Source organism: Triticum urartu, chromosome 1, assembly GCF_003073215.2.
Source record: "Triticum urartu cultivar G1812 chromosome 1, Tu2.1, whole genome shotgun sequence".
Taxonomy (NCBI): Eukaryota; Viridiplantae; Streptophyta; class Magnoliopsida; order Poales; family Poaceae; genus Triticum; species Triticum urartu.
In genome coordinates, this window is record NC_053022.1 from 539,486,279 (window position 1) to 539,499,944 (window position 13,666).

The 13,666-nt window shown below is 46.7% G+C and overlaps 1 protein-coding gene across 2 annotated transcripts; it reads right to left on the reverse strand.

The window, feature by feature from the left end:
* Positions 1–2,878: 2,878 nt before the first annotated feature.
* On the reverse strand, positions 2,879–8,075 carry LOC125527535 (AFG1-like ATPase). Of its 2 annotated transcripts, XM_048692048.1 has the most exons (16): positions 7,779–8,073; positions 7,522–7,665; positions 6,536–6,827; positions 6,364–6,443; positions 6,171–6,271; positions 5,958–6,083; positions 5,225–5,294; positions 5,062–5,148; positions 4,919–4,984; positions 4,714–4,806; positions 4,570–4,626; positions 4,362–4,490; positions 4,190–4,280; positions 3,986–4,074; positions 3,307–3,497; positions 2,879–3,203 (listed from the first exon to the last, which is right to left on the reverse strand). In XM_048692048.1, exons 3-16 carry the CDS (start codon positions 6,771–6,773, stop codon positions 3,107–3,109), a joined length of 1,515 nt encoding a protein of 504 aa, XP_048548005.1. In that variant the 5' UTR covers positions 6,774–6,827; positions 7,522–7,665; positions 7,779–8,073; the 3' UTR covers positions 2,879–3,106. The 2 variants fall into 2 exon arrangements, with proteins under 2 accessions (XP_048548005.1, XP_048548013.1); XM_048692056.1 differs by lacking the exon at positions 7,522–7,665 and having other exon boundaries at positions 7,779–8,075.
* Between the last annotated feature and the right edge of the window lie 5,591 nt (positions 8,076–13,666).

Below are 13,666 nucleotides of genomic sequence, written 5' to 3' on the forward strand. Positions count from 1 at the left end.
AGCGGCAGGACACGGAGGGAAAACGATTATTAGGGCCTCTTTTGAATGCAGGATGCGTAAAACATGGAAATAGAAAAGAAGAAAAAACATCCGTATAAATAGAATGTCGTCGCATGTTTAATTCGACAGAAATTGAGAACAATGGAATGTGTAATAGATGCCATTAGTTGCATGGGAAGAAAAAAACATAGAAAATTTTCTGCAATATTAGATGGATGACATACTTGTCATTGGAACAAGTGAAAAAAGTCCATGAGGTTTTTGTCTCGATTGAAAATTTCTTTTAGAATCGCATGTAAATAGTCTTAAGAGACAAAATTTCTATCGTTTCCAGTCCTACAAATCAAACAAGATATCCCTCAAAGAGGCCCTAGCTTTGCCAAACTGCATAGATCTCTTTCACATGCCTCTGTCTACTCAAGCCAATTCAGCAGTTCCAAGAGCCCAGCACTGCTCTGCATCAAATTCCAACAACAACAACTTTAGATATTTGGTACTATCCCTGGAAGAAGGGAAGTTCTCTTCCATGCAACTGTACAAGTGGATTCACAAAGACAACTCTGCTCCCTACATCTTTAAAAATACTTGGAGAAGTGCTACAATGCTCAGATACAAAATCTTCTTTTCTTTGAAACGGAGGCAAAAGCTTTGCCTCATCCATTAAATAAGAGAGAATAGAGTTATTTACAAACAACCCGAGTACACGGCATGCGGATTACTCGCGCAATAACAAAGACCCTAATTTTTTAGCACCGGTGATGATCCAAAGGTTAGCCTCGGTGGCGACGGAAGAAACCAGCACTGTCGGAGGGGCGCACTTGTGCCTGAAAACTCGTGTGTTTCGCTCATTTCAAATTGTCCATGAAATAAGCATGGTGAGGGATGCCTTGGCTTGTCTGTGCGGATAGCCGTCGTCGCAAGTACTTGCTCACCAAGATTGGACCGAGTCGAACAAGGGCCAAGTGAAAATGACGAAATCGGGGACGTGGTACTTGTCAATGACCAAGGACCAAAGCCTTCTAGAGAAGTGGCATTTAAAGAATTGGTGACTCCCACTCTCTTGTTCCCTCTTGCAAAGGGGGCAAAGATCACAGTTTGGCCACCCACGCTTTGCCAATCCATTTGCGATCCAAATCCTGTCTTGGAGAGCCAACCAAGCAAAGAACTTGACTTTTGGGGGAGCCCAAACTTTCCAAACCATCTGTCCATGGGGGAGAGAACCAATCCTAAAAATTGTGCCTTATATGCGGAGGCCGCCGAGTAATGCCCCAAGACCGAGTGCTTCCAAAGGATGTCATCCTCAGAGAGTTCGTCGAGATGGACCTCATGAAGGAGCATCCAAAGTGTGAAGAATTGCGTGACATGATAGAGGTGGATGGATTGATCTTGAGGATCCATGCGTTGTGCTTGAGGGCCTCCCGTGCCTTCCAATTCTTATGCATGGAAGCTTCATGGATGAGCGGGGCAATATCTTTAGGCTTGCGCCCAAGGAGCCAAGGGGAGTCCCAGAAGGGGGTCTTCGGGCCGTTACCAACGGAGATGGTGGTGGAAGCATAGAAAAAGTTAAGGTCCTCCTCGTCACAAGGGTTTCCCAATCCGACCCACATCTTGGTAGACTCCTTCCATTCGTACCAAGGCCACCGCAGCCGGAGGGCGCCTGTAAACTTGTTGGTGTTGAGGACCCCAAGTCCTCCATATTCGAGTGGCCGGCAAACAGTCTCCCAATTTACTTTGCATTTTGCCCCTGTCATTTTGTCTGTTCCAGACCATAGGAAGGCGCTCTCAAGTTTGTTGACGGTGTGTAGGATGGATGGCGGGATGACCAACGGAGTAGCTGGGTAGACCAGTTGGGAGGTGATCACAGACTTGATAAAAGTCGTACGCCCGATGGTGGTGATATTCTGACCCTCGTATGTTGTTAGCTTGCTCGCCACCTTGTCCATGAGGAATTGCAGGTCCACCAACTTCAGCTGCCATACAGAGAGGGGGAGCCCTAGGTACCGCAGAGGGAAAGAAGCTCTTGTTGCCGGCAGGTTTTGGGCCAAACAGCCCAGATCGAGGTGGTTGCAACGGATGGGCACCATCGAGCTCTTAAGGAAGTTGGAGCAGAGGCCCATGACCTCACCAAAACCTCTCAAGATGCATGCAAGATTTTCCACGTCTCTTTTGATCGGGGCCAAAAAAAACCACTGCGTCGTCCGCAAAAAGAGATGTCCTCAACATTGCCCCCCTTCCCATGAGCTTGTGTAGGAGCCCCTTCCTCGTGGCCACATCTAGGATTCTTTGGAGCGGGTCAATGGCGATGACAAATAGGAGCTTCTTTTGGCTGCTGTTGTATATCATCGAGTTGACTCCAGGAACCTGCTCCAAAGGAAAATTTTCTTCCTCCAATCCTACCTCTGTGAGATGTGTCATTCCAACACTGAAGAAACTGCTCTCCATTTGTTCTGGGACTGTTTTTTTTTTTTTGCTCTAGAATGTTGGAACTCCATTATTCCCACTAGAAGAAGAGACATTTCTTTGCTTAATGAAGTCTTACTGACACTTGGGGCTCTTCCCCCCAAGTTTGCAATGGATATTTTCATCATGGGCTGCTATATTTGGTGCTGCCAAAGCGGCAATTATGCAATAGCATCTGTTGATTTACACAGCCCAAAAGATGTTGCATTGTTAATTTCTTTGTAACTCTCTGCCTCATAATCATTTCCAATGAATCTCAAGGAGTGGTGGAGCTGATATAGTACAGTATTTGTTAGCTTGTTGATTCTACAAGAGTCTGCCTACGAGTTTCATGATTCATCTCAACTCAACTAGGTTCAAATTTGTTGGAATCTCTGAATTCTCGGCATCCCATCGTTCGCTATCTAAAGATTTTCAGTTTCATATAAAGGATAGGATAGATTTCCAGTAAGACAGGACACAAATTCTCTACAAGTGTGACATTTTTGCATATCTACATGCAAAAGTGCTTACATATCATGGCACACTCTGAAATTACATGCATCACTGACAGGAAAGCCAACAATTCTCCCATTCCTCCATAGCCGGGCGGGATAATAGATATAACAAAACTATAATGCGATCTTTGCACATGAAACCCTGCCACTTACGCAAGTACAACATCGCCACCATCATCGTGCAGGGGCTGTTGCCATTTTGCTTCAAAGTCCTCCAAGTACTCTCTGCTGTTGAGCTCTGTCAACCTGTAACAACACAGAGCAAATGAAGGGTGCAATACAGGCTTAAGACAAAACTATAATTCAGAATAAGAGCTGATATAACCTGGTAAAGCACATTCCACATTACCTGCTAATCGTACGATCTTTGGCAAATCCTAGCTCATTGTCCACACAGAGATCGGGATCGTCACTTTTGCGCGAGCGTGAAGATCTAGGTGCACTCTTTTGTGCTTCAGCAACCGTCACGATGTTCTCGAATAGCTCTATCGGCTCGGCCTCAGCTGTGCATAATAGCCTCGCCTTGTTCTCGTACATTACCTGAAAAGCATTATCGCCGTCAGAGACAAGATTCTTTGTGCTGCCGGTATACAGTATACATACATATCAGTAGAATATTTTAGATCAAAAATGGAAATTGATTCCAATTGTCCACCTTTTTTATATAAGTATAGGTCAACACTAGCTTCAGGAGTAGGCTCTTTAAAAATGCTAACATGAGAAAGTGCACTACTACTGACGAAAGTGTATATCTGCCAAGCATGCATGTTTCAGGTCTTCAAGGTGTCTAGTTCCAAATTAGAACGGAAGGATGTCTAAACCTATGTTTTTAAGGTGTCTGTAAGGCGACGCCTAGGCGTCGAGGCGCCCCCAGCGCTTTACAAATATGTCCGCTTTAGGCGCCTAGGCGTTGAGGCGGCCCCCCAGCGCCTTAAAGCGAAGCGTTGCCTTAAAAACATAGGTCTAAACACAAGGCTAAGGCAGGATTAAAACAAAAAGATGACAGACTAAGGAAAGACGAAACATACATCAACCAATGTGACAAACCGATACGCTGCTGTTCTGTTATGATATCCAAACTTAGGGACACCTTCAACTGCAAGGGTGTGAAACTTCTCTGCACATTAACATTTTGTTGTCAGTCAGATCACATTAACGGTCTTATATTTCTTTACGGAGGGAGTAGCATTTTGTAATCCCTAACTGAAACTGCACTGAACAACTGTACTTACTAAATAGCCCGAAATAATCTGCTGCGCCTATAGGTCTGTCACAAAGATCTTCAAACTGGAAATATGCACACCCATTTGCTCCCAGTGGGACCTGCATAGCCAAGGTTCAGTAATTGCAGAGTGATTACATGAAACAAAAAGCAACCAACTCTGAATATCTAACTTCCAAGACCTGCAAATGTCGTCCCATAACGACTTCAACTGTTTGAGGAGTAGGTTCCTCATCTCCAATCAAAGATTGGAATTTCTGTTTAAGAACTGTACTGCAGTCGTTTCCAATAAAATAGAAACCTTCTCCAGCCTGCTCATAAGATCGAAGATGTCATGAAAGGGAAAACTGGAAAAAACAAATGCATAACTTGCAACAGTAGGCAACATACCGAACCCAGTTGACGGTAGTCTACTGCGGAGCCAATGGGGTGTGAAATGCACCTTTCCTGCAACAATCCACAAAAATTAACATGAGCACACTAGCAGATTGAACTTCAGACAGCAGAGAAACTGACAAATAAAACAACACGTACTTTCAAGGTGTCAATGAAAGGTAAGAAAAGGTTTCTCTGCAAGCCACCTTCGTATAGCTGATCTGGAGCACGATTAGAAGTCGAAACTAGAATCTGAACACAAATAACAATGCAAAAGAATCAATGCAAAATACTGAGCTATTCTTGTGTGAGTAACAAGGTTGATTCAGTGCCATAAGAAAATATAAATGCAGTCGTCACATACAACGCCTTTGCTGAACAGATGTCTGAACAGACGGTTCAATATCATAGCATCAGCAACATCAGTTACCTGTAAAGTATGTTCCGGATGTGTTAGTAAACAAGCATTCAAAGCTAATACAACTATCACAGCAAGGATACACATACCATAAACTCATCAAGACATAATATTATGGCTTCATCTGAAATCTCAGCTGCTACCATATCAAGGGGATCTGAAACACCTTTATGCATCTGCATGTAGATGAATGTTTATGAAGAGATCTAGACTGAAGAAGAAAGATGAATATCTCATAATCACAAAAAATACCTGCAGACGACTATGAACATTCAACATGAAATCGTGAAAGTGAATTCGCTTTTTCCTCCAATTAGCTGGCCTGACAAGAAGTAGTACCGTCAGGATAGCAATGGATTATTGAAGAAATGCATAAAAGGGAAAATATGTGCAAGTACCAAGTTGTTGTCTAGTTAATACCACATAGCAAAAGAACCGAAGGAAGATAGGCTACAGTTTATTTTCCAGGCATCTTCATCAGAACTTGGACAACATTGGTTATGTTGATTAATAAAATTACAATGATCACCATTGGTTCCTAACAGTTGGAAGTTTGAACTTAGACAGTAAATGGAGCCCACAGCTTGTCAACTGCTTCTAGGCATGTCTCAAAATTACTATGACTGTCTATGAAGAGATCAAGTCTTCAGTATGTACGACTAAATTGATGAAAGAAAAGAAAATTACTGTTACTACTTGTGTGTATTGGTTTCATATGTAATTTGTCTTAAAAAATGTGAAGACCATTGAAAAGTGAATAGAATAACTTCGGCCTGTATAGTTGCATACGAATGTGAACTGTTATATGAACGCATTCAGGTAAATCAATCTAATAGAAGAGCACTAAATGTATTTCTGAACTGATACACCGCCATGAATATATGTGGTGACATGTTCAGCACTAATGTGCACTTTCAAGTTCATGATTTGGTTATCTTAAAGCAGCACACAATAAGTCCAAAAATGTTATAACTGATTCACTTACAGTTGCTCATAGAACAGGTCCATAAGCATCGTCTTCCCTGTACCAACCCCTCCATATAGATACAATCCCTTTACTGGTGATTGGGTAGAAGGCTGAGCAATGAGGCGAGACCATAGCCACCTTCTCCTGTCAAACAGAAACCACTATGGTTAGGATCACTCTGATCGGTCCCTTGCTTACTTTGTGAATTCACTGCTTTCAAATCGCGCTTACCTTCCAGATTTCTCAGATGACTGATATCTATCGAGCTGGCAGGCTTCTTCATTCTCTACAAGATCCTCATAAAGCCTTTGTAATTGCTGAATCGTATCAACCTGCGTCAATTGGTAAAAGTTCAGAAGAATCGTCAGGGAAACACTCAAGGAAATCATGCAAGAAAAACATTGATTAGGTCCAATTCAATAACCTGAAAGCTATCACCATCCACAAGATCTCCTGATGCAATTCTCTTCTCATATTCCACCATCGGACCACCTCGTGGAACATCTGGGAGAGTAATCAAGTTGAGTCAAATGCCTCCATCAGAAATCAGAACATGAAAAGAGGTTACGAGCATCCAAAGGTAACAGAAATGAAACCTTTAATCGAATCAGCTGCGGCAGTGGAGAACATGTTCCTCAGTGACTCCACAGCTGGACTCACAAATCTGCCATGTTCATCATTCTGGCGCACTGTGCACAGTGAACGAGATGCGGAACTCCGCAAGATGAGAGCGTTCTGCTGCCTGGTCAGCCTGTTTATTGGTGCGCGCCCCTCTGCATGGTGCCGCGCCAAACGGCGAAGCTGGCGTAGCGAGCGAGCTACCGCTGCTCTCATCTTTCTCTGATGCACTTTCTAGGCCGACTCAATCAACGGGCGAAGTTATGGAACCTGTAACAATCATAGCAGAGCAAGAAGCCATTAGAAAACAAATAGGGAGCTTCTCCTAATCAGCGCTGGGCCATGTGTTGGAAGATGCAAACTCCATGTGGGACTGGAATATACAGGGAAAATCTCAAAAGTAAACTGATAGGCTGGGAGCATGTGATTTGGAATCGGCTAGCATGAAAGGCTACCGCGAAAATGACACGGAAAGGGTGGCCAGTAATCAAGCGGAATAATGCAACTGCTGCAGGCCGCTTTCCCAAGTCCATCCAAGGGATAAAAAAGAAGCCGTGAGCTCTCAAGGTGTCGTGTCAATGGCCTATTGATTCCAAAGAATAATAAAAAAAGAGGCTTTAAGCGTTGCTAATCAGTTGCCTTTAGGTCCAAGGGATATACTGGGATCAATTAAACTGACCAGAAACGCGAAACTCGCATCAATCAAGTACTGTGGTAGGAAATTAATGCAGCAAGATGAATTATTATTGATTTTTTTTGCGATGGATCATAATCCTCATCAGGGGATTAAAAGCGAGGGAGCAGCAAAAAATCCTGGAGCGGGGAGCTGAAGGGTAGAAGAAGCTCCATGTCGGTGGGAGCAGTTACCAATCCAGGAAATCTGGAGCCCCAACATTTGGGGAGCAACGAACCACCGCGGCGGCGGAACGGAAGAAAAGAGGGACAATTTGTCGCAGGCACGCACCCAATGGTCTCGCCGCGGAGAAGCCGGCGTTCCTCGGCGGAGCGGGAGCCCCGTCGCGCGCGGCGTGGACGGACGGGTGGTCGGTGGCTGCCTTTCCCCGACCTCCTCCGGCGGCGGCGGCGAGCGGCCCTGGCAATCCAACCGCTGGAGATTGGAGAGGAGAGAAACGTGAGGCCGACAACAACGGAGCCGCGCTAAAAGAGGTAGGCGCAGCAAAGACCGGGCGGGAGAGGAGGAGCAGGGGAAGAAGGCAATACCGAATCGAACTTGGGCAGCAGGAAGCCGGCGCGGTGCCGGCGTCGGAGCAGAGGGACAGCGACGTCGCCTGGCCGCCGCGTCGGGTCGCCGCGCGGAGAAGAGGATTATTCTTGGCTCTCCTGGGGGTGAGGGGGCAGGGGGAGGGGAGTGGGGGGGTCCGAGGCTCCGGCGACGAGGAGAAAAGAAACAGGCAAAGGCAAGGGGGATCGGGAACACAAGAGAGGACCGGGAGGATGGGATGGGAAACGTGAGCTGGAATTGAGTTGGTGCCGCGTGTTGTTTTGTGTTGTGTTGTTGCTTGGGACAATGAATGAATTTTTTTTTTTGAGGGTAGACAATGAATGAATTGAATCGATAAAATAGTCGTCCCAGCCGTGTTGGACTCGTCCTCGTCACCGTCACCTCCTCGTGGCCGGACTCGGAGTGGGGAGGTGAGCCTACTCGGCTTCTTCTTTCGCATGCGTCACGGACCAGATTAACCTCATGTTGGATTTTTCTCCTTGACGGCCGAGAAACTAAAGGTCTGTGGATCTCCAACATTGACCCGTAAATTTGCTTCGGCATCTGGCCGTGGACTTCGGACCAATGCATGAACACTGATGCGAAAGACCGGCATCCAACGATGCCGCATATATTTTAATCACTGTTGAAACTATGCGGACGAAACTCCTGCAAACCGGCCGCATTCTCATATAGACCGAAAAAGATTCACGCAAACGATGGTGGATCTCGCCGTTACATTTTGGAAATATACTTCAACCAAAAGCGGAGTGCGTATGACAACTGAAGGTATAATTTCTAACATACTTCTATTCTAAACCTATCTAAATAATTGTGGGCGCTCGTTCCCTGTGTTCGGACATGAGCCGCGAGAGCTAAAGTTCCGGCACTTGCCTTCGCCTTTTCGAGTTCCGCCTTGGCACTCTTCAGCTCTGCCTTTGCAGTCTCCGCTACCGTAGCCTGAGGAACTAACCTGTCGTCGATTATCAGCCCGCTGAACTTGGCTTCGGGCAGAGGGGGTGAGTGGTGGCCTTCCTGCGACCCGGGCGGCGGCGACCCACCATGCACTATCTATGTCGCTGTCAGCGGCGGGCGTGCCAGCTTCGTGGTCGTGGCAGCGGGACGCGGTCTCGACGGAGCAGGCAATGTCCTCCTCATCGTCTATCTTGCCCCACACCTCGTCCGCCGCCTCGTCGAACTCTTTATAGGCGCCTCCAGTTTTGCATGATGCTGGCAGTACCGCCAGCGGGCGAGGCAGATCTGGAGCGGTAGGACTCAAGCAGCGACACCTGCTCCACCACGTCCGCGTCAGGCGCGATCGCTCTATCGGCGTCGAGCTGCTCCTCCACCTACTGGTGCTTCTGGAGAAGCTGGAGGTTGTAGGCCACATCAGCCTGCGCCTCGCCAATGGTCGCGGTGCAATGCACCAGCGAGGGTGGCGCCCACAAGAAGGGTGCCGACGGCCCGTCCTCAGCCGCGTCCTCCATTGTGACATCGTCGGCCTTCATTTGACTGTTGGCCTGCCGGCCGACAAAAATGGCGGCCATCTTCCTATGCTCCGATGACAGTTCGTTCCAGATTGCTTTGAAGCACGAGGAGCCCATGGTGCGAGTCGTGTGGACAGGAGAAAGGGGCCGAAGGAGGATGAATGCGGCTATGGTCGAGGTTGCAGTTTATATAGCAGGCGGATGACAATGGTGGGCGACAGACAAACGGATGGACGGGTAACGCCGGATTAGTTTTCTTGGTAACTATGTGTCACTAGAAGAACGCCCGTGCGTTGCAACGGGACCACATTAACTTTAAAAGTTCAATATCAATTATGTTAATATTACATTTAATATTCTCATGCATATTAAGTGACATTGACGACCTTTTTACCATCAAATTCTCACACACACACCCTCTTCCTCCCTCTTCCTCACTCTCTCTCCTCCTCTTCCTCACTCGGGAGGTGGGACAAAAATAAACCCAGAACGGAGACTACCAACTGAGACACTAGGAGTAGAGATCATTTAGTTGATAAGAATAAATAGAAAACGGTGTTAAAAAGGAGAAACAGATTAGAATACATTGAAAAACCAAAAGGACGATGTAAAAGGGGATTCGCCTTGCCCCCGGGGCCTTGCCATCGAACCGGATCAGCGGTCCAGTCCTTGCACGATCGTCTTCTCCTGTTCCCCGAGCCGCGTCGCTACAGAGCCGGGCTCCCGCCCGACCACCTCGCTGGCATCGAAGGGGAATGGATAAGGGTGACACCCTTCCTTCCCTGCCCCCATGGCCTCACTCCTCCTCGACGCCCCTCCCAAATCCACTTCTCCTCCTTGCTCGCTCGATCCCGTCGATCTGGACGAAGTCAGACGCCACGACCACCATGACCGACCCCGTCCACATGGCCACTGCCCTCCCTATGGGCTAGGAGCTTGTCGAGGAGCTCCGAACGCCTTCGCTACTTCGTCTGCGCCAACAAGATCAAGTCCAGCACCCCCGCATCGACGTCGCTGTCGTCTTCCTCAACCTTGGGCCACCGCGACATTGCCGTTCGATCCACGCCGCCCCGAGCTCCCATGTCTTCCCCCAGGGACGCCATTGACACCGCCATGATCTCCTCTTGCCTTTCCCCTGTTTCCCCTCTCGTTTGCTCTCGTTAGGTATTTCGTTGTGGCCGAAAACCTGTAAGTGCATCTAGTGCCACCCCTAGTTGGTTTTGGAGTATTGACGACAAACCTAGCTGAGGGACTAATGTGTTTGTGAGAATTGCAGGATAACACAGGTAGAAGTCCCTCATTGATTCGGTTTTCCTACCAGAGATGACCCCTAAAAATATATGAAGACATTGAAGTCAAAGGTGGTATGTGAAGATATTCACATTAAAGACTATGACAAGAGAAGACATCGCATGAAGCCTATGGAGCTCGAAGACTCAGATCTTTCGTAGTTCTTTTTCTTCTTTATTGAGTCATAGGAACCACCGTACTGTTAAGTGGGGTCCAAGAGAACCAGTCAGAATGACTGAAGTGATGCTTAACCAAAACCTATGTCTTCGAGTGAAGACTATGAGAGCGAATCTTGTCTAGAGTCGGACAAGTCAGCTTTGCTTGTAGCCCAAGTAAAGTTGCCGTGTGTGTTTGAAATCTGACCGTTGGAACACGTGTCAGTTCCTTAGTGACCCAGGGTCATTTCGGACAAATCAGGTCGGGTTGCCTTAGTGGCTATAAATAGCCCACCCCCTACAACCATAAACGGTTGGCTGCTCAGAGTTAGTACGGCTTTTGTCGTGTGAGAGCAACCCACCTCGAAGCCTTTGAGAGAGAATTCCTTGCGAGGATAAAGCCCTAACCACCCAGAGCCAAAGAGTGTTAGGCATCACTTAAGTCTTCCTATCTGTGTGATCTGAAGACTTATTACACTTGAGGACTGTGAATCCTCCAGCCGGTTAGGCGTCACGTTCTGAGCATCCAAGAGTCATTGTGGATCGCCGGTGAACGAAGTCTGTGAAGGTTTGGGAGTCTACCTTGAAGACTTACCAGAGTGATTGGGCGAGGTCTATGTGACCTTAGCTCAAGGGGAATACGGTGAGGACTGGGTGTCCTGAGCTGCGTGTTCAGGACTGGGTGTCCGGGACTGTGTGTCCTCAGGTTTAAATACCTAGCCGTCCTAACCAGACGTACAGTTGTCACAGCAACTGGAACTGGTCCAACAAATCATTGTCTTCAACGAGTCACTGGTTTCATCCTTCCCTTCCCTTTACTTACTGTTGGTCCTTGTGAAGTCATCATATGATTGCACTATCTTTTGTCTTCAGTGAGTGACTGCTTGTTCTGATTGGCTTCTTAATATCTTCCTACCTGATCCTTACTACCTAGCTGCTATTAGTCATTGTGCTTTCACTTCATTGAATACTTGACTATGGTTTGCCTAGTGTAGTCTACCTTCCGCTGCATGGTAATAGGTTTATTTCTATCGTTTGTCTTCGAAACTTCCATGTTTTGAAGACTTTCATAAAAATCGCCTATTCACCCCCCCTCTAGTCGATATAACGCACTTTCAATTGGTATCAGAGCAAGGTACTCCCTTGTTCTATGTGATTCGGTTTAACCACCTGGAGTTTTAGCTATGTCGACTGCAGGAATAATCAAAGTCTCCGCTGCGTGCCCCATCTTCGATGGAACTGAATATCCCTACTGGAAGAATAAGATGCGCATGCATCTTGAAGCCATTGACGTCGACCTATGGTATGTCGTCAAGAACGGCGTTCCCAAGGCTGGAGAAGGTGTCACTGCTGCTGACGTCAAGAAGTTTGTTCAACTAGACTCTACTGCCAAGAATATCATCTGTGGTCATCTGACCAAAGGACAGTATGGCCGCATGAGTGCTTTGGAAACATCTAAGCTAGTCTGGGACTGGCTCTCCAAGGTCAACGAAGGCGTCTCAACCCAGAGAGATCAGAGAATCAGTGTCCTTCGCAACCTCTTCAACCGCTTCAAGAGAAATGACAATGAGAATGTCCAGCTCACGTTTGATCGACTCACTGACATCACAAATGAGCTTCAAGCTCTCGGCGCCACTGAGATCACCAAGCATGAAGTCGTCAAGACACTCCTGAGATCACTTGACAGCTCGTTTGACACCCTAGCCCTGATGATTCAAGAACGTCCGGACTTCAAGACACTCGATCCGTCTGACATACTTGAGAGGCTCAACACACACGAGTTTCAAATTTCTGAGAAAAGAGACATCTACGATCCCAACTATGGGCGAACTCGTGCCTTGAAGGCAAAAGCTGTCTCCACATCTGAAGAAGAATCTGACAGCAGTTCTGATGATCCTGAAGACATTGGAAAGGAGCTTGCTATGCTTGTGAAGAAGTTTCAAAAATTCACCAAGAAAAAAGGCTTCAGAAAGTCCTCACGATCAAGCTCAAGGAATGATGAAGCTTTTGCTCATGACTACAAGAAAAGGTCATGTCACAAGTGCAAGAAACCTGGCCACTACATCTCTGAGTGTCCGCAGTGGGACAATGAGAACAAGAAGAAGAAGAAGAGCAAGGGGTATGACTCCGACGACAAGAAGAAGAAGAAATACTCAAAGTCTTCTTCCAAGTCTTCCTCCAAGTCTTCATCACACAAGAAGAGCTCATCCGGCAAGGCACGTGCATTTGTTGGCAAGGAAATGGATTCAGAGGAGGAGTCCGCTTCTAAGGAGGCGGTGGTGGAGTCTGAGGAGGAGTCCGATTCTAGCATTGCGAGTCTGGCTACAGCATACGTTGCCAAGTCCATCTTCAACACTGAAGACAATGACTCCATCACCGACACCGATGCAAATGACAAGGACTACTCCGCTCCTACCTATTGCTTCATGGCACGCGGTGCCAAGGTAAACACACGCACTACTCACTATCAAACATCTAGTGACGATGACTCTGATTGTGGTTCCAAACCCAGTTACAAAACACTCACTAAAATTGCAACTGAACAACAGAAAACCATGGAACACATTCAAAAACTGTTAGACAAAAGCGATGATCTGTTAGACGCTGAAATGACTCGATCTCAGTCCTTAATTAAAGACATAAAAAATCTTCACGTTAAGTATGAGGAACTTGAAAGTCGTCATGAAACGCTCTCAACAGCTCATGAAAGGCTTTCCTATGATTATCTTCAAAGGAAGCAAGATCTTGAGAAATTGAGAGCGGCTCATGAAGATCTTCAAAAAAAAATGAGTCGCTTCGCGCCGAACAGATCAGTTTAGCTCAGGAAGGATTTGAACCACCATGTCTTAAATGCATTGAGCGTGATAATGCTACTTCTGTTGCTGAATGTTCTACTGCTGCTACTGTTGCAATATCTTCAACTGTTGATGTGGGAACTAACCCCTCTGCTGAGGA

What these genes read in the sequence shown, in the direction of transcription:
- LOC125527535 (XM_048692056.1), bottom strand. Translation starts at nt 6,773, where the DNA reads ATGAGAGCAGCGGTAGCTCGCTCGCTACGCCAGCTTCGCCGTTTGGCG. An exon ending in ATGTTCATAGTCGTCTGCAG is followed by an intron (nt 5,149 to 5,224) that starts GTATTTTTTGTG and finishes ATCTACATGCAG; the next exon opens with ATGCATAAAGGTGTTTCAGA. An exon ending in GGTTTGTCACATTGGTTGAT is followed by an intron (nt 3,498 to 3,985) that starts GTATGTTTCGTC and finishes AATGCTTTTCAG; the next exon opens with GTAATGTACGAGAACAAGGC.